The sequence below is a fragment of the Gymnodraco acuticeps genome, unplaced genomic scaffold, assembly GCF_902827175.1.
Source record: "Gymnodraco acuticeps unplaced genomic scaffold, fGymAcu1.1, whole genome shotgun sequence".
Classification (NCBI taxonomy): Eukaryota; Metazoa; Chordata; class Actinopteri; order Perciformes; family Bathydraconidae; genus Gymnodraco; species Gymnodraco acuticeps.
Genome location: NW_022991101.1, coordinates 81,878 through 104,694, shown reverse-complemented (window position 1 = coordinate 104,694; position 22,817 = coordinate 81,878). Strand labels below are relative to the sequence as shown.

Below are 22,817 nucleotides of genomic sequence, written 5' to 3'. Positions count from 1 at the left end.
AAAATGTAAGAAGTAGAAAGTATTTGTGTTCAAAATGTAAGAAGTAGAAAGTACAGGTATTTGTGTTCAAAATGTAAGAAGTCAAAGTCGTCAGAAAAATACTTAAGGTACAGTAGCGAAGTATGTGTACTCCACTACTTCCCTGGCTAGAAGAGGGGGAGAGGAGTGAGGGAAAAGGGAGGGAGAGGGAGGCTAAAAGGGTGATCCACTTGGAGCTCTGAGGCCAAAAATAGACCTCAGATATTCTTCATGCTTAACTCTGTGCTGCCAGACCTTCAGTGGGAAATGTACAGAAGAGGCTAAAAGTAGGATTAAAGGTGGAGAGCGAGACAGGAAGCAGTTAAATATGATGTATGAAAGAGCTCTGAAGACACAACAATTCTTACTATTATTGTTTTCTGCTCCAGAATACCTCTTCTTTATCCTGTGGTAATTGTCATCTACTGATAAAGATAATGGCTACAGAACACATATGAAATTGACTTCCTGGTGAAATTCCCACGTCAACAATTCGTTTTTGTGCTAAAACAATGCAACACAATAGGAAGTATTTCAAGCGTCTGATTAAATATCAAAAAATGTCCTTTCTGCCAATGTAAAGTCTTAAGAAACTACAGTTTTGAATTGAGTTCTCACATGGACTGAAGTCATTTAAATGGACTTGTTGCAGTGGCTCAGTCAGTAGGGGCTTGGACTGGGAGCTGTAGGGTCGCCATTCCAAGTCCCCAACCAGACCTAAAATATGGAGTGTGGACTGCTACTTGGAGAGGTCCCAGTTCACCTCCTGCCGTGCCCTTGAGCAAGGCACCGGACACCCCCCACCACTCCCATTGCTCCCCGGGCGCTGTACAATAGCTGCCCACTGCTCCTAGTACTAGACTCCTGGTACTAGGATGGGTTAAACGCAGAGAACACATTTCGCTGTGTGCGCTGTGTGCGCTGCATGTGTGACCATTAAAGAGGGTTTCATCCCTCCCAATTCTATTCTGCTAGATGTGTCGGTGGTTCTTCTAAATCTTTTTGAAAAACTTGAACCTAGAGCTTCTAATTTGTTTGCTATTTTTAAATCTTCTACTAGCCTACAGCGGTTCCCAACCTTTTTCGACTCAGGGCCCACTGAAGAATCAAAAAAAAATTCGCAGCCCACATTCAACCATAAACAATACAGAGGCTAAATAAAGTTCAGATTGGTCCATTCAGAACATGTGACACGTTGTTAATCCAGTAGAACAGACCGTTGTCAAGGACTGTAATGACCGTTGCTAAGGAGGATCGAGAAAGAGAAAGGAAAAGCGGTTCAAATAAAAATAACAAATCTTAATAATGAAAATGTTTCCACACGAATCATAATGTTTTGCAAATTATTTGGCGGCAAATATTGAATTTACATTTAAACCCTAAAATATTTTATTTGGGCTTTTAGATGAAGACACAAGATGCACACATTTAATAAATACAACTATTCTTCTGGCTAAAATACATATTTTTAAAAGTCAATCAAGGAGTAATCTTAATTTAAGGTGTTTGAAGAGTAGATTACAAAGACCATTTCTTTTGGAAAACAGTTATTGCCACAAAAAATCAAAGGGTGGCTGAACACGCCATGAAATGGGAAATAATGAGCTCTAACGAAGAGTGGGATCAAAGGAACAATACATATGCCATGTTGTGTTTTTGGTGGCATTTGGTTGTCAACCTATTTTGGGAGTCAGCCGGGCCCTCCCGAATCCACCGTTACATCTGGGACCCAGGAGATGGCGCCATTGGAGGAGACAGCCTACCGCGCCGGCAGTGGACCACTCTGAACCGTCTACGAACTGGGGTCGGTCGCTTTAAAACATCGATGAAGACGTGGGGCTTGGCGGACAGTGCGGCATGCGAGTGCGGTGACCCTGAGCAGACCGCTGTCCATTCAATCACCATCTGCCCTTTATATAGACCACCCTCGGAAGCCGGCCTCTTCGACCTAGGACCAGAGATGCGGGCATGGCTACACGACACCGAGTTGGATCTCTAACGTTACACGAAAGAAGAAGAACCTATTTTTGTTTGTGAAATGTTGAAGTGATCCTACCCATCTTTATTTCTTCTGTTTTTGTTTAGTTGTTGTCTGAGATGGGAATGTCATCTCCTATATGTTATTATGTCCATGTTTGTTTCTTTAGCCTGTACAAAATAAAAAACATATTTGGCGGCCCACTTGCAATGCCTTTGCGGACCACTAGGGGGCCACGGCCCACATGTTCGGAACCGCTGCTCTTCTAACATGAATGGCCTCTTTATCTGTCACAGGGAATCACCTGAATCATCAACATCTGTACACGTCCCTTGCATCCTCGGTATGTAATGTCACTTTGTATTTAAGCACTATTCATGGCTGTGTGCAGTTTAAGGGAAATATTTTTCAGCCCATATTTAGCTCTGTTTCCCAGCTAGCTTGTGAACCAGGCTATATTTAGTTGGGCTCTTCTTGGGTATATTTAAATTGTTGTTTTTGGTACGCATCAGAGTTGGTTTTGGAGCAATTTGTCCTGGTGTTTGGGGCACACACGAGATAATACACACGAGAGGAGAAAATACAAAATAAAAGCCGTGTCAAGTTTAAAATTGTTTAGGTGAGAGAATCAATGAAATATGTCAAACAAGGTAGAAATAATTAAATAAATACGTATAAAATAGACTTATATCTGCTTTTAAATTAACAAGCTGACCCGTTTTTAGCATAAATGTGTGAAATAATGAGCAAGGAATGTGCAAAAGTTCCCCGCATGAAGGGATAAACAATATGTCAGTCATGATAACAACATGTTTCTGGAGCTCTTAATGTCCCTGTCAATGTCATAAAAAGTGTTTTCTTTGCAAATTCGAACCATCAAGCCCTAATATATTTGATTTTAATCATCAAAACGCAGCGTTGTCCTTTAACAGCAGCGTTTATTCGTCACTCATGAACAGCATTTAGTATCTGGTCTTGAGCTGAAAGCAGACATTGGCGTGACGCTTGGTGCCGAGATACTGTTGTTAGCCAACACTGCTCGCCACTGGTGGAGTTTATGGTTCTAAAGTGCCGCCCTTTTTACCTGCCGAGGGAGTTTACAGCGATTCTTGTGGTGGCTGTTTACCTCCCGCCTAACCCCAGTAGCGAGGGTAAAGAGGAGGCACTCGGTGAACTGTGCAGAGCCATCAGTGAGCAACAGACAGCACACCCAGACGGCCTTCTCATCGTAGCTGGAGACTTCAACCACGCCAACTTAAAAACGTTTTGATTTTCCAACCAGGGGAAAAAACACATTAGACCTGGTCTATACCAACATCAAAGGTTCTTACAAGGCATCCCCCCTCCCCCACATTGGCCTTTCTGACCACCTCACTGTTCTGTTGGAACCAGCTTACAGACCCAGGGTAAAAACCACCAAACCGATTTCAAAACAGGTACGGGTGTGGTCAGAGGACAGCACAGCTGCACTCAGAGGCTGCTTTGACACTACAGACTGGGACATGTTCAAGCAGGCAGCCACATACAACCATCACGCCAACATACAAGAATTCACAGAGACAGTCACGGGCTACATCACCAAATGCATTGACGATGTGACAAAAAACAGAACCATCACCATCCGGGCCAACCAGAAGCCATGGCTGACAGGGGAGGTCCTCACGCTGGTGAAGGTCCGCAACATCGCCTTCAAAGCTTTCAGAGCTGGAGATCCAGCTGGGCTGAAAGCAGCCAGGGCTGACCTGACCCATGGCATTAGGAAAGCAAAACAAGAATACACCCGAAAAATTACAGGACATTTCAAGGATAGCAGGGACTCACGGAGCCTGTGGCAGGGCATAAGGACCCTAACGGACTACAAACCACCGCCACAGACCTGTGACAGTAATACCTCCCTGCTCAACAACCTCAACGGCTTCTTTGCACGCTTTGAAGCACAGAACAACACACCTGCGCAGAAAACCACCCCCTCCACCGACGACCAGGCTTTGCGTCTTTCACCAGCCAGTGTGAGGAGCACACTGTTGAGGATTAACCCCCGCAAGACTGCAGGACCTGACAACATTCCTGGTCTTGTGCTGAGGGACTGCGCAGAAGAGCTCACAGATGTCCTCACAGACATTTTTAACATCTCCCTGAGCCAGGCTGTTGTTCCCTCGTGCTTCAAGGTAACCACCATCATTCCAGTGCCAAATAAGTCATCTCCATCCGGCTTCAACGACTACCGCCCCGTCGCACTAACTTCCACCATCATGAAGTGCTTCGAAAGGCTAGTCATGAAGCAGGTCAAATCCACCCTCCCCCCATCGCTGGACCCGTTTCAGTTTGCCTACCGAGCTAAACGGTCCACAGAGGATGCAATCTCTCTCCGCTCTCCACCCAGCCCTCACACACCTGGACACTAAGACTAAGACTAAGGACCCATATATCAGAATGCTATTCATAGACTTCAGCTCAGCATTCAACACCATCATCCCCCAGCAGCTTGTACAAAAACGTACAGACCTGGGCCTCAGCCCCTCTCTCTGTAACTGGTTGCTGGACTTCCTCACAGAGAGACCACAAGCTGTACGGGTCAACAATAACACCTCAAACACCCTCAGACTGAGTACGGGGCCCCCCAAGGATGTGTGCTCAGCCCCCTTCTCTTCACTCTGCTGACCCACGACTGCAAACCCATCTTCAGCACCAACCACATCGTGAAGTTTGCAGACGACACTACTGTGGTGGGTCTCATCAGCCACAACGATGAGACTAACTACAGGAAGGAAGTGAACCAGCTGGCCCTGTGGTGCCAAAATAACAACCTCTTCCTCAACCTGGAGAAAACAAAGGAGATAGTTGTTGACTTCAGGAGAACCCACCGTCGGCCCCCTCTCCCCCTGAGCATCAACGGTGCTGCTGTGACGCAGGTGACCAGCGCCAAATTCCTTGGGGTGACCATCACTGATGACCTCACCTGGAAAATCAACACCACCGCACTAGCGAGGAAAGCCCAGCAGCGCCTGTACTTCATCCAGAAGCTCAAGCGAGCCGGAGCATCACCCCCCATCGTGCTGTCCTTATGTCGAGGCGCCACCGAGAGCATCCTCAGCAGCTGTATCACGCTGTGGTTCGGAAGCTGCACTTCAGCTTCCTCCACCAGGCGGTCAGGATGCTGAACTCTCCCCCTCTGTCATCTCTCCCCTGAACTCTCCACCCTGCCTCCGACCTTTCTCCCCTGCCCCAAATGGTCCTGGACTCTAACCCCACACACACACACACACACACACACACACACACACACACACACACACACACACACACACACACACACACACACACACACACACACACACACACACACACACACACACACACACACACACACACACACACACACACACACACACACACACACACACACACACACACACACACACACACACACACACACACACCACACACACACACACACACACACACACACACACACACACACACACACACACACACACACACACACACACACACACACACACACACACACACACACACACACACACACAGCACCAGTCACTTTACTGCCATCTCCGCTGAACACTTTAATATATTATTAACATTTCCCCGGTTATCTAGGCCCTTTTTGTTGTTGTTGTTGTTGTTGTTGTTGTTGTTGTTGTTTGATGTATATATGTCACACTGTAGGACCTCGAGAAACGATATTTCAAGATTTCTGGATGTACAACATGTAGAATTCTTGACAATAGAGCTGACTTTGACTTTTGTTTGACTTTGACATTTGTTATCCGTCTGGACACACACTGATAATCTCTCATCTGTCTGACTGTCACACACACTGTTCTGTCAACACTTCAACACGGAGACAGTTGACATTCATTCTCTGTCTTCTGTTACATTTAAATGTATTTTACGTGTTGTTTTACATCCTAAAGTCCTAATTCTTCTTGAAACCTTTTGTGTCTCTCTCCAGTTTCAAAGGTCTTGACTTAATCCCAGACAAGACGTTAACTTCCTGTTGCCTCGTACAGAACACACACACACACACACACACACACACACCCACACACACACACACACACACACACACACACACACACACAGCTGGTTTCTGTCCTCCACACATTGCTCTGGGTGGTTCTCTGTTGATAAGATGACCTCCTCTGCTCCATCATTAGCTTGTTAGACATTTCCTCATCTGTTTTGTTTTTAAAGGTGTCGTCTTTTATACAAAGGGAAGGTTTACTAAAGCACACTGACTCTGTTTCTCTACAGATCCACATTAAAGAAGAGGCGTCTGAATAACTGAGAGAATCCTTTGAACTGCAAGCTGAGATATTACTCCTTGCTTCATATATTATGATATATTTAAGCAAGTAGCTCTGGAGAGAGCTTTCGCACCTGTGGCCACTAACGGTCATCATGTCTCTGCTTTGTTTCAAGACCCGCATCAGAAAGCTTTTGAATGGTGGTACTTCTCCAGTTGGTCTACCTGCTCTTCACGTAGCTCTGCATGTCGTCGTTTAGGTGCTTTCTGGAGATAGGCACTGCTCAATCCACTCCTCCATAGAAAGGCCACCCCGGAGGTCCAAGTTAACCTTAAATGTTTCCATCGTAAGCTTTGCTAGTTAGTTAGTTACGTAACGGACGTAATGTAACAGTTTGCCGTAACAAAATGTATGAATGTGTGAGTGTAAATATATACGTGTGTGAGAGTGAAAATGTAGAATGGAGAATGTATGTGCGTGAGAGGAGTATGAATTACGGGCTGTACGGCCCCTCATAGTTGTAGCTTTTCTCAGACGCGGAGGGATACTGACTTGTGAAAAGTAACTACAATTCTACCCGTGATCTACGCTCATTATATCACGGCTAAGAACCAATCAGATTGCTTGATTTGACTTGTCCGTTTGATACAATGTTATATTTATATCCTTGTCCAGTGTAGTCTTGCAGTCACACCGGTTACACATTTTTGTCTTTAAAATTGACAGGGAGCACTAAATGTACATTTTGATTAGAAAACATTGACTTAATAGTGTTTTTTTTGCTTTTTTAATGGACTTTTCCTCAGTTTTACCTGTGAAGCGTCCTATGTTGTGAACTACATTTCCCATGTGCATGAATAAGCAAAATGTAGCTCTATTTTGTGTCATTTTAAGTTCTGACGTTTCCCTTTTGGTCAGACATTTGACCTGATAAGTCCAAAAGCGTAATACCTTCCTGACTTGCAGTGAATTTCTTTCTCATCATTAGATGTTTTTGATCTGTGCATAGGGTCATGTCTCGTCTGCATGACATCTACTATTGAATAACAATACTATGCTGCATAATTTGACATTATGGAGCAACGTCAATGCCATTTAGATCAACGTACTTTCAAACCTTAATCCAGAAGTTCACTTGTGCGCTCCGTTCTAACCAAAAAAGGGAACATTTAGTGGAGTCCATTTTCCAAATCTGGCCTTATAAATGTCACATCAACTCTCAATAAAATACAACTGACATTAACCGTCCAGATTTCTGGCTGCTTTTCAATGAAAAAAAGGGGAGGAAAAGCAGCATTCATGCATCAGAGAGTGCAGTTGATCCAGCGTCACACAGGAAGCAGGTCTTTAGGAGCGACATGTGTGGGAAGTTTGAAAGAAAACACAAGAGGAAATTAGACCTAAAGTCGCTGGAAATTGTGGGAAAAATCTCAATTGTGTGCCTGAGTTTCGTCACACAGCGAGCCGAGTTTTTATCTCCCATCTTTTTCCAGACCCTTGATGGAGCCCTGCTGCTTTGAAAGATCAAAGGGCCACAAAGGTCACGGGTCAGCACACAATATTTAGTGTGTGTGTTTTGAAAAGGGTTAGAGTGGCGGTTCAGTGACCGAGAAACAAATGCCAGATGCAGAGGAATTTTGTCTTTACTGGGAATTGTGGAGTGTGTCACTGAGAGGAGAGGTCATGAGAACAGCTGGAAAAACACACACACACACACACACACACACACACACACACACACACACACACACACACACACACACACACACACACACACACACACACACACACACACACACACACACACACACACACACACACACACACACACACACACACACACACACACACACACACACACACACTTTAGATGTTGACCCATGATTATAAACCATATGTTGGGTTTACTGGTTACTTTCTTTCCTGCAAGTTCATCATCTCTTGGAGCTGTGACTCGCCCACAAAATCATTATTGTTGGGGAAAAGACCTCTGGATCAACATTAACTAACATTGTCCACACATTAAACAATTGAAATGACATACCCCTCATTCTGAGAGCCATTAAAGCTGCTTTTACACCTTAGTTTCATTATTTGCGCTGAGATTAAGTGGAAACATTTTCACAATTCCAGGCAATGTCAGGCTAGTAAATGAGTCTCATTGTGACATGGCTTCAAAAGTATGTTAAGTGATGGAGAATTTGAATTAAGGGATTTAAACCCCATTTAACCAGAGCTTCTGTACATTTAGGAGAACTTTAATGGTCTCTATGTTCATACCAGATAAAACACAAATAAATAGTGAAAATGGAAGATAGTAACTCCAATTATGTGAATAAAAAAACCCTCTTCTTGCTGGTGTGTGCATGGGTGACACAATTAAAATAAAACAATAAACTCCACTTTTCTATTTGAAAGTGCAATGGAAAGTCATGGAAAGTCCTGATTTAAGCACATTTTTAATGAAAATGAAGACGAAATATAAAAAAAGATTCTGGTCACTTTATTAAAACCCAATTTAAAAATAGTACAGCTCACTTCCACTTGTCCTTGCTTTGTTTTGTTACTAGAGGCTTCCCTTCCGGCTGTCAAAAGGCAGCATTCGTCTCGGTGTAAGAGCCTTGAACGAGTTCGATTTGGGGTCATTTCCTGTTTTGGTTCAGACTATTTTCTTACCAAGTCTTCAAGAGAGAAGATGGAGACTCGCTGTGCATTTATTTGGTATCAGCCAAGTTGAAATCTGCCGTTGTTCTCACATGAATTAACAACTTTCAACCCAATTAAAAAACCTGTCTATTTGCAAAAATGTCAATTACAAGCCGGACGTAACAAACAACGTGTTCTGTCCTTTTAATTGTCTCGTTAATTCTTTACCGTTGATGTATTAAGAGTGGTTTTTCAGCCTCAAGAAAACGGAGACATGGGTCAGTTTGCAGTAAACCCGCATTTCGGACACACTCACTGTCCTTTGTTGGTAAAAACGCAACGTTTCTGACACAATACATCGTTTTTTGTATCAGTCGGTTCCTTCTGAGCTGCATCAGAAGGTCACGTTGACCCTGAGCTTTGTCTTCATCTCTCTCATGAGGACTCTTTAAAACGCTTCGATCACCACAGAGGCTGTTCAGTTCTCAAACTTCTTCTCAAACTGCTTCCACTTTAAAGGAGGACTTTGTATTTCCATAGAAGCTCTTATCTCCGGGATGTTTCTGTTCGATCAGAGGGCGGAGGATGATGATTTGACTTTGGAGGAGAGGACCTGCCTGAACCTCCTCTTCAGCTCCTGCATGTTGGGAGATTTAGGTCTGGCTAGATGAAGGCCTCCTCTTCGTTTCTCACCGTTACCCCCTCCTCGAATCACCTAGAAAACAGAGACACCAGTGACTTGAAGAAAATACATCGTTTGTTTTGCATAAGCAGCTCCGAAACTTCTTCGTTTGTATTTAAAACTCTGCATCAGATGTTAATTGGACTCTAAACAGCAATGATGTAGTTTTCTCACACCCTGGAAACAACATGCATAAGAAGCTCAAAACCTACTCTTATTTTAAATGACTTTGTATGTTTTTGTACTTATTTCATTTTTAAACTCCGCTGTCAATACAACTCAATCTACTCGAGAAACAATTGTTAAAAAGTACATTTTAAAACTGCATTTAATCCTTTCTCATCACACAACATTTCTAACAAAAACAACCAACATTTTCATTCATTTTGAGTCATTTTTATGTCACCAAATGAACATATCTCCAATTTAAAATCTCCTTTTTGCTCCATTTTTGGTCTCCTCCATCTCTTCCAGAGAATATCTGTCTCTTAAGTTGCTCCATTGTGTTCACAACTCTTATATGTGCCTATGTTTAATGCTAGTAGGGTAGCATTTAGTTAGCATATTGGACTTTTTCTTGCAGGCAGCCGTTGGAAACAAGAAACAAAAAAACTAAACACTGAGCGACAAGATGCTAATGAGTGGAACTGAATCCATCCATCTTCTCCCGCTTCTCCGTGGTCGGGTCGCGGGGGTAGCAGTTCCAGCAGAGAGCCCCAAACTTTCTTTTCCCTGGCGACATCAACCAGCTCTGACTGGGGGATCCCAAGGCGCTCCCAGGCCAGCGAAGAGATATAATCCCTCCACCTGGTCCTAGGTCTACCCCTTGGTCTCTTCCCAGCTGGACGTGCCTGGAACACCTCCCTAGGGAGGCGCCCAGGTGGCATCCTAACTAGGTGCCCGAACCACCTCAACTGGCTCCTTTCGACGCGAAGGAGGAGCGGCTCAACTCCGAGTCCCTCCCTGATGACTGAACTTCTCACCTTATCCCTAAGGGAGACACCAGCCACCCTGCGGAGAAAACCCATCTCGGCCGCTTGTATCCGCGATCTCGTTCTTTCGGTCATGACCCATCCTTCATGACCATCGGTGAGGGTAGGAACGAAAATGGCCCGGTGGAACTGAATATATTAATTTAACAATGATTGATTGTTGCAGCTTTAAAGCACCTAATCAGTTCAGCTTGGTTTGAGAACACACCAGAAAAGGAAATAGACTAAACACAGTTGCATGTAATGAGACTTGTATCAGAAAAACAAATATACAGCACAGACTCATTTCAGCTTTCTGACCCAAACATAACAAACATAGCATTTTCTGGTGACTGGGCATCAGTGGGAAAATGTCTGTTATCATAATTCCCACAGGAAGTGAAAATTCCCTAAAGTTCAGTGACCCAAAATATATCTGAAGACCCAAATAAAGCTGTCCTTTCTTAACCTTAAAGAGGCCCTGTTATGCTGCTTGGGGTTTTCTCTTCTATGTAGTGTGTTCTATACAGGTTTTAATGCATGTAAACACCAACACATTGTGCATGATGGGCGAAGGGGCGGGACATCTCTAAGCTGTTGACCAATCACAACAGAGCCGGTCAGCTAACCAATCAGATGAGAAAAATAAAGAGCTTTTTGAACATTAAAGCATGCAGACATGTCACAGCAGAGACACTACATACTGATATACACCTGAACATCAGCTGGAGAGGACTCTTTAAAGTAGAGACACTACATACTGATATACACCTGAACATCAGCTGGAGAGGACTCTTTAAAGTAGAGACACTACATACTGATATACACCTGAACATCAGCAGGAGAGGACTCTTTAAAGTAGAGACACTACATACTGATATACACCTGAACATCAGCAGGAGAGGACTCTTTAAAGTAGAGACACTACATACTGATATACACCTGAACATCAGCAGGAGAGGACTCTTTAAAGTAGAGACACTACATACTGATATACACCTGAACATCAGCAGGAGAGGACTCTTTAAAGTAGAGACACTACATACTGATATGCACTTGAACATCAGCAGGAGAGGACTCTTTAAAGTAGAGACACTACATACTGATATACACCTGAACATCAGCAGGAGAGGACTCTTTAAAGTAGAGACACTACATACTGATATACACCTGAACATCAGCAGGAGAGGACTCTTTAAAGTAGAGACACTACATACTGATATACACCTGAACATCAGCAGGAGAGGACTCTTTAAAGTAGAGACACTACATACTGATATACACCTGAACATCAGCAGGAGAGGACTCTTTAAAGTAGAGACACTACATACTGATATACACCTGAACATCAGCAGGAGAGGACTCTGACTAAGCTGACTAATAAAATACAGTAAAAAGTTCTCACCTCCTGACAGAGATGCAGGAAGGCAGCGTGAACTCCTTCGTGGTTTTCTCTCGCCGACGCCTCGAAGTAAACTCCTCCTGTGAGCAGAGTTTATCTCAGATAACATTCCTTCTCCATTAGGCGGCATGCAGGATATAGTTCACATGTATAGAGGTGTGTGTGTGTGTGTGTGTGTGTGTGTGTGTGTGTGTGTGTGTGTGTGTGTGTGTGTGTGGTCAGTGTAATATCAGCTGATTTCAAAATAGTTTACCTCAATCCCACTGTAAATTTGTCCTTGCTTTTTGAATTACTTTTCTACAAATTGGCTGCTTTAGGTAATTTTGTCTTTTGAGTATCACCACCAGCAACGTGTACTAAAAATATCAAACGCAAAATGGCTCGTAATGCAGAAGGATATTGTATAGATTGTTCAATTTAGATTATCCTTATTGTTATGGAAATAATTATCATAGACGCCAATTTGTAACATACAGGACAAACCTTGATGTCTGTTTACCTTCTTTAAGGACACAGGCGGCTTAGCCAACAATGTTATTGTTCCCATTCTGTGACCGGTCAATACTGGGATACAGATGGTCTGTGTTGTGGGTACACTGGGACACTTCCTTCTCTGTATTTGTGGACTCCAAGGTGAAATCTTCGAGGTCATAAGTGTCCGACGCAAGTAGCTCAGTGTTCCCACACTGTTTAGGCTATCTTCTCAAATATATTGTTTACTCTCTGCGAAATCAGTTAGATGGGCTGGCAAGAGAGAGGCTCTCCAGAATTGACGTGGCAACTCTACCGTGAAGTCAGAACCTCTGACTCTTGGATTTGTGATGTGAATACTCTGGTACCAACTCCAAATAAATCACAGTGGTTTGACATCAAAGCTCCGACTCTTCCCGTGTCTCCTTCCTGAGTCGGTGACTCCACTGCATGCTACACAGAAGTTTCCTTTACACTTATCCATTAGTCAACTGGATTTAATTCACTGGTCGTACATCCCTCAAACAATTGAAAGTCATGCGTTGTACATAGAGATCTCTTTTTCTAAAAAAGATAGTAGTATAATGTAGCATTAAAGTGAAATAATAAGTACTTTACATCTGTACTTAAACACAGTAATTGAGAAAAATGTACTTAGTTTGATATTATCCCTCGCATAAGCACACATAAGAAACTCTTCAAAAGTGTATGAAGATTTTGCATAACTTATAACTGTACCAAAAATACTTTTACTAAAGGTTATCTGTGTAAATATGATACTGCGTTTAACATATTAGAAATTGTGTGTTGTCTTTGGGAAAACCGCTACTATAGGAATGGGAAAAGATCAAAAGTACATAAAACAAGAGGAAGAGGAGGGTTATTTTTTCCCACCTAGCGAAGAAGCTAACGTCTCGCCTTCGTCTGCCGGCACTTGTCTGGCTCTGAGTAGATCGCTCTTGTTTCCAACCTGATTACAGATTACAGGACAGAGCAGATTAGAGGGGATTAGGGTCAGGAGGTAACACTTATTATCAGTTTAAGAGTAAAGCAACTGTCTACCAGCAGTAAATCCAAACAGCAACAATAAACAGACTTCCTGTACAAGTTCACCAACGTTTTAAATATATTTTGCATTGTTTTACTTTTTGGCAGGTGCACTGACCAGTATAACGGGTATATTTCCAGAGGGGTGTATGCGTCTGACGTGTTGGTAAAGCGGCTGGATGGTGCGGTAGCTGTTGTGATCCGTGATGGAGAACACAAGCACGTATCCATCCGCCCAGTAAATAGATCTGGAATTTCAATGCAAGGCTTTATTGTCATTAGCACATTACAGTGTAGATATGGCAATGAAGTCACAGGCTCCTCTAACACGTAACATGAATATCAATTTAACACAAAAAGTAAGGCAATTTGTGTTTAGGATTTCTATGTTGTAACAATGCTTTTTGGCAATAAATCTTATACGGTTGGAAAGCCTGTTTTCTTATCTTTCAAAATGTTGCCAATGTGTCTTCATTTATCAGACTTCAATCATCCAATCCACCAAAGAACACCACACTAGAGTCAGCAGCAAAGAAAGCTGTTTGGCATTGGCAGAGGAGATTTGATTCACATTTTTCATGGGCGCACCCCACATACTCAGCTCTGCTGCTCATCCATCGAATGCTTGTTCTTCACACATGTGGTACCATTGGAAAGGTAGGAAAACAGGCTTTCCTACGGTATAAGATTTATTGCCAAGAAGCATTGTTTCAATATAGAAATCATAAACTCAAATTGCTTTACTTTTTGTGTTAAGTTATATAGGACATAGAACAAATAAAACGAGAATGTTTTGAGACGTGCAAGTAAATACAAATAAAATAGCAATAGTGCAAGAAGAGTCAATATACAAGTAAATGTACAGATGAATCTTTATGGATGTTCTTTAAAAAGTTCAGATGTTGTCAATGTATCACAGAAGTATCTTCATTTTTATTGAATGTTTATAGTAATGAATCGTACCTGTTGATCTGCTCCTGACAGTACAGGCCTTCAGCATCATCCTGCAGAAATGAAAAAGACACACAGATTTAAAACTCTTGGGAATGGACACTGACTGTTTTTAAACACTTCCTCATTCCTCTGAGCTAAAGCATAGTCTGGCATAGTCAGTGTCTCCTCCAGACATTACACCACTAAACGATCTTTTCCCAACCTCAAACAACTACTTTTGTAGTGGCCTGTATTTAAAAAAGACTGCACAACTATCCAAATTCATCCAAATGCATCAACCCAAGCAGCTTGAACGTCCATATTATCCAACGTAGACCCTTTTCATCCCCATGTTAAGGGACTAAGTGACAAAAGGGGACAACAATTCTTGAAATTGGTTCCAGCAGTCGCACACATTTCTGCATTTTAATACTAATTCTGCACCGTCAGTGTATGTCCTCATTAAAAGCTGCTGGTTTTTGCCATTTAGCGGTTCAAATTGTTATTTTAAGTGTGTGAAAAAGGCAACCCGATATCACAGCAAGACGTGAACATGTGGCGATTTACCATGCTGGGAGACGTGAAGATGTCACGATTTCGTCCCTTCAAACGTGACAGTTACACGGTATTGTTAACCCATGTTAACCAGTGGATAAATAACTGTAAATGCCAAGCAAATGCTCCCCCGACGGTTGGTTGTTATTGTCAATATTAATATAATAATGATTTATTTTGTAATAGTCACACTCGATTTCACCGATGTTCTTGTTGCCCAGCTGGTCGACACCTCTTTGAGCAGAAACAAAGGCTACATTAATGTATTACATCGATGTTAATCCATGCGTGTAGATGTGGAAGCAACGGACGTGACGTTGTGCGATTGCGTTGCCAGGCAACAGCTCCGGTTCATGTTAATTTACAAACCACAACTACAACTACAACTGTAGTTATATTTAAAAACATGTTAGAAGGCCTCACGAAATACTTTAATGCAAATTAAAATGTAAATGTGAAGGAATGTGTGTATAACAAAATACATCGGTGATAAACGAAACCGGAAACAGACGTAGGCAAGATCCTCAGCTCGATGATTGGATGTTTTAGCCGTAATGCATGCTGGGATTTGGTGTTTATGTGATGTGAAATCTGAAAATGTTTTTTAAAAATAAAATAATACTTTATTCCGAGTGTGCTTGCTTTTCTCTTTGAAAGTCATCACATAACGGCATTGTAATACACGGTTCGGCTACATTAAATATTACATATCTGCCGTAGTTCTCTATTTATAGAGCCTTGATGAGAAGACTTCTAGACAAACAGGAACAACTGCTGCCAAAACTGAAAACGTGACGTGGATTTCACATCACATAAACACCAAATCCCAGCATGCATTGCGGCTAAACCATCCAATCATCGAGCTGAGGATCTTGCCTACGTCTGTTTCCGGTTTTGTTTATGACGGATGTATTTTGTTATACACACATTCCTTCACATTTAATTTGCATTAAAGTATTTCGTGAGGCCTTCTAACATGTTTTTAAATATAACTACGGTTGTAGTTGAAGAGTTTGTAAATTAACATGAACCGAAGCTGTTGCCTGGCAACGCAATCGCACATCGTCACGTCTGTTAATTCCACATCCACACACACGGATTAACATCGATTTAATACATTAATGTAGCCTTTGTTTCTGCTAAAAGAGGTGTCGATCAGCTGGGGCAACAAGAAAATCGCTGTAATCGAGTGTGATTATTAAAAAATAAATCATTACGTCGGGGGAGCATTTGCTTGGCATTTCCGGGTATTTCTCCACTGGTTAACATGGGTTAACAATACCGTGTAACTGTCACGTTTGAAGGGATGAAATCGTGACATCTTCACGTCTCCCAGCATGGTAAATCGCCACATGTTCACGTTTTGCCGTGATACCGGGTTGGAAAAAGGATAGAAAAGTACAATTTTCTGTACCCTTTAGCATGATCTGAACACAAGTCTTGTTTGAAGGGGAAAAATGTATTCTGAATTTTTGGTGGAAAGCGCCGGTTTTGTCTAATTATGTTTATATTTAGCTCAAAATGTATGTCACCATTAATCTCTTAAAAACACAAAGATAGGGGGAAAAGTCTCATTAAAAGCTGCTGGTTTTTGCTATTTAGCGGTTGAAATTGTTATTTAGAGTGTGTGAAAAAGGTATGGAAAGGACCTTACAGAGAAAATATATTTAGTTTTCTGTACTAGGGCCGGGACTTTAACGCGTTAATTAAGATTAATTAATTACACAAAAATTAACGCGTTAAAAAAATTAACGCATTTTAATCGCACTTATTTTTGCACCGCGGAACGTTTCTCACTGGATGAGTTTCAGGCGTACCGATTATACTGGAGCACACAACTAACGTTCATGACTTCAGACAACAACAAACCACAGTGAACAACAGTGGGAAATGTTGTTTTAAAAAACGGACGGATGGAAGCGTTGATAAGAGCACGGTTGTGTGCAAATTATGCAAAAAGGAATTCGCATATCACCGCAGCACATCAAGCCTCAAGTATCACCTCAATGCAAAAACATATAGCAGCTAGCGTGGAAGCTAGCGTGGACGTTAGCCTCTTTTATCGCGTTCACACCATACAGTCTATGGTTCACACCAAAAAGAGCCGGTACTAAAATTAGTTAATGAGAACCTTTTTACCCCCACGAAAGTCCCTGCTAGAGAGCAGAGAGCTGCTAGAGAGCAGGGACTTTCGTACGGCTCTCTTGTGAGAAAAGAGCTATATTTCTGATTGGCTGGGCGGATTGCAAACCACGCCCCGTAAAACTCCCAAAAAGTTTGGTGAAGCCGCCATTTTATTATCCTCGCATTAGCATTATTAGCATTAGCATTAGCCCAGCGCAGAAACGCAGAGAGACTAACTTATGGCAACACAAAATAAAACATGGGAGCGGTGGAGATGAGGAGGTGTCGGCGTTCTGGCGATTTACTCGGAAGGCTGCTGGGACTCCCAGCAGCTTCTACTGAAGCCAGTCCCCAACTCCGGGGACTTCCGGCCGGGGACTTTGGGCGGCAGTATACGCCGTTTAGTGGTTTGCGGCCTGCCAGTAAACCCAAAGCAGAAGAAGAAGAAGTGACGTCAGCGGCTTCATTTGTTCTCATGAACTAAGTTCTCATGAACCTTTGTGGGAAAAGTACTGCGGTGTGAATGCGCCTAATGGTATACTAAAATCCATGTGAAAAAAATTGCTTTTCACTGTTCTCAGGTCAAATATTTATATGCGATTAAAAATGCGATTAATTTCGATTAATTAATTACAAAGCCTCTAATTAATTAGATTAATTTTTTTAATCGAGTCCCGGCCCTATTCTGTACCCTTTAGCTTGATCTGAACACAAGTCTTGTTTGAAGGGGAAAAATATGCTCTGAATTCTTGGTGGAAAGCGCCAGTTTTGTCTAATTATGTTTATATTTAGCTGGATGGACGCTAGACCAAAAGTCAAAAATGTACCATAAATCTCTTGAAAGCACAAAGATAGGGGGAAAAGTGTCCAGGTGGAACATTCCAGAGTTCCCTTTAAAGTGACTTAACAGGTGGTTTTCAGACTTTACTGGCAAATGTGTGTTTATGGACACACAGCAGCTGGTTTGACATTTTGACTCCAGACCCTCCAGACCACCCAGTCCTCAGCTCAGGATGGGCCGTTCCTTTCACTCATTATTACCGAGAAAAACATTTTCTGTCATCCTGAGGTGAAGATAAGTCCGTTGGATAACGTGCCCCCTTAGGGCTGGATTAACCGTACTTTATTGATACAACACTCTTCTCTATTTAAAAAATCCTCAACAACCTTCCAGATCCTCCGTGACTTCTCCACCTCTTTGCCTCCACACCAATTATTCCTGTCTAATCTCTGGAAGTGGAGATACTTCCTCATCCTCCCTTATCTCCCCAAATGGAGGGAGGAAATGAGCGGCTCTGAGGTTTTGTAAACAGACAGCCGGTGTGGCACGTTGCACCAATTATCCTCCACTTCCTATTGCTTCAAATGCATTCCTCAAATGGCTTTTATGATCAAATGAAGAGTTCTCCTAACATCTTTTGATGAGTTAATCTTCAGGCAATGGCATCGAAGAAAGACCTCGACTTTTTGAACCTTTTAACTCAACTCAATTCAAGCATATTTAGACATATATATTTCATTGTAAACAGAAACTTAAGCTTAATTTATATTGTAGAGTCAACCAATAACTCAAAACTAAAATATTTTACATGAAATGTGGGAATTTGGGGGAATGTTTGTGTCTCATTGCCATCAACAAGTGACTCAGGAGTGTTAGCACAGACAGCTGTTGTGGCAGATGTTGGATGTGGATGAATCAACCGTAGATGGTGCAATACATTTTTTTTTGCTATAAAACAAACGAAGAATGCCATTAATTTTAACTCTCAATAATAGTTTGACAGAAAAGCTTACTTCAGCAAATACCACCTGGTTTATTTTGAGCTTTTCCGATTCATATTGGACGCCAACAGTGCAGTGGTGGACTGTAACTAAGTACATTTACTCAAGTGATTAAGTATGATTTTCAGGTACTTGTACTTCACTTGAGTATTTACATCTTCTGCTACCATGTACTTCTATTCCACTTCCTATATTTTACACTGGTAGTTACTTTTACGAACATAAAATGTTGTGTTTATCTGATATACTATCAATATGTACCACACATGTATTCAGTACTATCAAAAACCTGCCAAACACGGACAAATTACAACATTAAAACTCTTATATGTCTTTTCTAATGATAACAACATATACTATCAAATAATAAGATAACACTTTTAGGACAGCCTTTCTGCACAATGAGTACTTTTACTTTTGATACTTGAGTACACTTAGCTCATTATACTTCTGTTGAACTCAGGACTTGTTTGTAAAGGAGTAAGTTTAGACTGTGGCGATTGTACTTTTACTTAAATCTAAATACGTTTTCCATCACAGTGTAGGAAGCTAAGGCCGGTATGAACATCTTCTATGAGGGGAAAACTACTCTTCGGGGAAATATTACTTTCATAAGGTAGGTAGGTATATCCCGGAAACAGGTGATACGTTTAGTGACCGTTTGTTGTGACAAATGTGTTTCCATCACTAAAAAAGCCATCAAATCTTCATAAACATGTATTTGTTTTGATGCAAACGCTGTATCATATATATATATATATATATATATATATATATATATATATTTGAATGAGTGTGTGACCTGCAGCGCCACACAGGGAGTGTCCTGGATCTGAAGCGACACTTCCTCTCCATCCAGGGTGACCTTTCTGGAGTAAAGCGCTCCTGCAGAGAGCAAAAGAGACGGATGAATGAAAGGATCAATAGGTGGGGTTTTTCCAGAGAGCAGGAGGATTAGTTTCTGCCGCTTATTGTGACAAATGATGCTCGTTTTATTGCAGACAGATGTGTGGAAACTTACCAGTGTTTGCTTCATAATCCCCGATGAACCTCTTGGTGAGAAACCTGACAATAAGAGCTGGAAAGAAACAAGAAAACGTAAGGAGATTTTCTGAAATGTGCCATCCAAACGTCATGTACATGGAATAAAAAGACAGATATGGAAAATGCACGACCCTACGACAACCTGCTGACCTTTATAACACTTAAAGGTCCCATGTCATGGCCATTTCTACTGATCATAATTCCATTGTTGAGGTCTACTAGAATAAATGTATATTGTGCAATGTTCCAAACTCACATTGGTTTCTCATACAGCATCTCTGTATAGCATGTGTATTCACTCTCTGTCCTAAACGGCTTGTTGGAGCTCCTGCCCCCCCCCCTCCATGTGAGCCCAGTGGCCATCTGCGAGACACAGTGAAACCCAGCCTGAACACACACACACCCGCAGCCTGGCTGGGAGTTTGTGTGTGTGCCCAGGCTGAGTTCCGCTGTCTCGCCGACCCCACACCAGTGAGCCAGCTCACAGTGTCCCGCTCCTCGCAGCAGCGAGCCTCGCAACGTCCCGCAGAGCGTGTGTGTGAGGAAGTCCGCGGATTGGTCCAAACGTAACGGCTCCACGGACGTAACGGCTCCACGGACGTAACGGCTCCAAGGACGTAACGTAACGGCTCCGCGGATAGGTCCATTTGATTTGGACCAACCTGCGGAGCCGTTACGTTACGTCACTATACCCGAAATACGTCACTATACCCAAGAAGTAAACAATGGCAAAAGAGAAATGTCCAACGAGGCGTTCTGGGGCAGCACAGACAGGTCTTCTCTGTGTTAGAGTTTTACTCGCTACAGGGTGTACTTTGAGGGTTTGTGACTCTGCAGACCGTTCACATGCAAAGCTACACACAAGGGGAATAACCAGAAAAGCATGACATGGGCCTTTTAAACGTTGGCAGGCTTTGTAGGAATTTCCCTTTTCTGTGACACATATTTGATGGACTTTTGTAGCAGAGAGATGATTTAAACAAACAGAAAGCCCAAAGTCTGAAGCAAGAAACTCATTCACCAATACTCTGAATGTGATGTTGTAACCCCTCATGCGTCATCTTTGTCCTGGTAAATGATTGTCTCATGCATCTCTTGTTTTTTGGGGATTTTGGACGATGTTTTCTGACTCCTTTGAGAGGCCGGTTTCATTTTAGAAGAAGGTTTTGATTCCCATCAGTGCATGTTACAGAGTAAAGATTCCCATTTTCATACAATAGTGGGAATCACATGAGACAGTGGCCGAGATATGTTTACCTTTTTAATCCATATGGGTCAAGAGTCAAGACCTTTGAAAAAACCCTGAATCCTACATTTCCCATGATGCAACGTGGTACTCTCTTTTAGTCAACCCTTCTCTGCCTGCTAACTCTTAATAACTCTCCACCTCCAGATTGAAATGCAGACTTTCTGCTATAAAATGTTTACTCTCTGAGCCGACTTAACCCTAATGACATCATTATGACATAAGTAGGGTAGGTTTCTCAAACTATAACAAACAAAATACTGACCGTAAAACTTTGGTGCAACTACAATTACTTCTGTTGTACTTTTATCGTGTTTAAGGTAAATTGTTCGAGGTATATTTGTACTTCACAACTTGTATTTCAGTGAACATCCCAGACATATGATCACCTTTTAAAGTATAATGTCTTAAAGGTGTAACATTGCTCAAGCTCACTCCACAACGTGACTTAAATACAGCTGACACATCAATGATAGTAATAATCCACACTATCCACTCTAAAAGATCTCATTCTGCAAACACATGATCATTTAAGTACAGCTCTTGTTATTTAATTACAGTACCAGTATGCATGCAGGGCTTTTAGTTGTGGGTCTTTTTATATTGTTATTGAATACTTTCTTTCACCACACAAATTAAAGTATATTTGAAAACCCTAAAAGTCTACACAGAATGCAACATGTCGCCCCCTGTCGCTCAGGGTTGGTATTTATTTAAAAATATCGATTTTTCCTGTTATAGTCCTCCTCTTTTAGACAACTATATCACAGAGACATTCCTGACAATAACACGCTGCATGCTAAGAGGTTAAACTTCTGGTTATTATCATGTGTTATGATTAAGCTACATGAAACCCATGCATGTAGTAATCCCTACAAGGAAACAGATGAATTACAGTTGCATTAAATGCTTGGAAAAACTCCTAATTCACTTAAATGTTGCTTTTTTCTTTCCCCAGTTCTTCCATACACACATGCATACCGGTTTTCCCGACGTTGCTGGCCCCCAGCACCACGATCTTTGCGGTCCTGTTAGGCACGCAGTCCAGCAGGGGATACTCCGGGATGGGAACCAGCAGAAAGTTTCCAGACCCGCCGCTGCTGTTCATGTTTCCCGGTGCAGGGTCTCCAATCAGCCGCATTGAAACCCCCTCTGCACCCCGGATCAGATCTGCTCTATGTGGGGGGAATAACAGTCCTGCAACAACCCCCCCTCCACACCGAGGAAAATCACTCCAATATTCCCATAATGATCCCACGGACACAGCTGGTTGTTTATTCTTGGACGTTATGCAAAAGTAGGTTTTCCTTAGTGGTGCAACATTCCCAAATATATTCCAAGTATTTCTCCAGTGAGAAAAAAAAGTGTTAATCCCTCCAAGGATCTTTCAGCAATAAATCATCTAAAAACTGAAATAGTGTCAAAAGCACCGTTTTAAATGTAAAAGGCGAACATAATATGATACAAAAAAGTAGTCCCTTTCGCACAGATTCCAGATGCTTCTGACTGCGGACAGATAGCAGGGAGAGAGAGGGAGGGAGGGAGGGGGAGACTTTGAACCGTCCCCTAATATTCCCACGAGACCTGTCTAAACTGGGCTCCTTTTTCCAGCCTGGCCTCAGATATCACAAGGGCCAATAAACAAGGAAA

General features: G+C 42.2%; 1 protein-coding gene across 1 annotated transcript; it reads right to left on the bottom strand.

Annotated features, from left to right (window-relative positions):
* Positions 1-8,744: 8,744 nt before the first annotated feature.
* Positions 8,745-22,416, bottom strand: rasl11a (RAS-like, family 11, member A). The gene is made up of 8 exons (XM_034236972.1): positions 22,149-22,416; positions 19,899-19,955; positions 19,680-19,762; positions 14,447-14,487; positions 13,602-13,731; positions 13,331-13,406; positions 11,969-12,045; positions 8,745-9,625 (listed from the first exon to the last, which is right to left on the bottom strand). The coding sequence occupies exons 1-8, from the start codon at positions 22,306-22,308 to the stop codon at positions 9,482-9,484; spliced, it is 768 nt and encodes a 255-aa protein (XP_034092863.1). The 5' UTR covers positions 22,309-22,416; the 3' UTR covers positions 8,745-9,481.
* Between the last annotated feature and the right edge of the window lie 401 nt (positions 22,417-22,817).

Coding starts and splice junctions, on each gene's coding strand:
- rasl11a (XM_034236972.1), bottom strand. CDS start 22,308: ATGCGGCTGATTGGAGACCCTGCACCGGGAAACATGAACAGCAGCGGC. Junction 14,488..19,679: donor CTCCCTGTGTGGCGCTGCAG/GTCACACACTCA, acceptor TCATTTCTGCAG/GATGATGCTGAAGGCCTGTA. Junction 12,046..13,330: donor GACGTTAGCTTCTTCGCTAG/GTGGGAAAAAAT, acceptor CTCTGCTCACAG/GAGGAGTTTACTTCGAGGCG.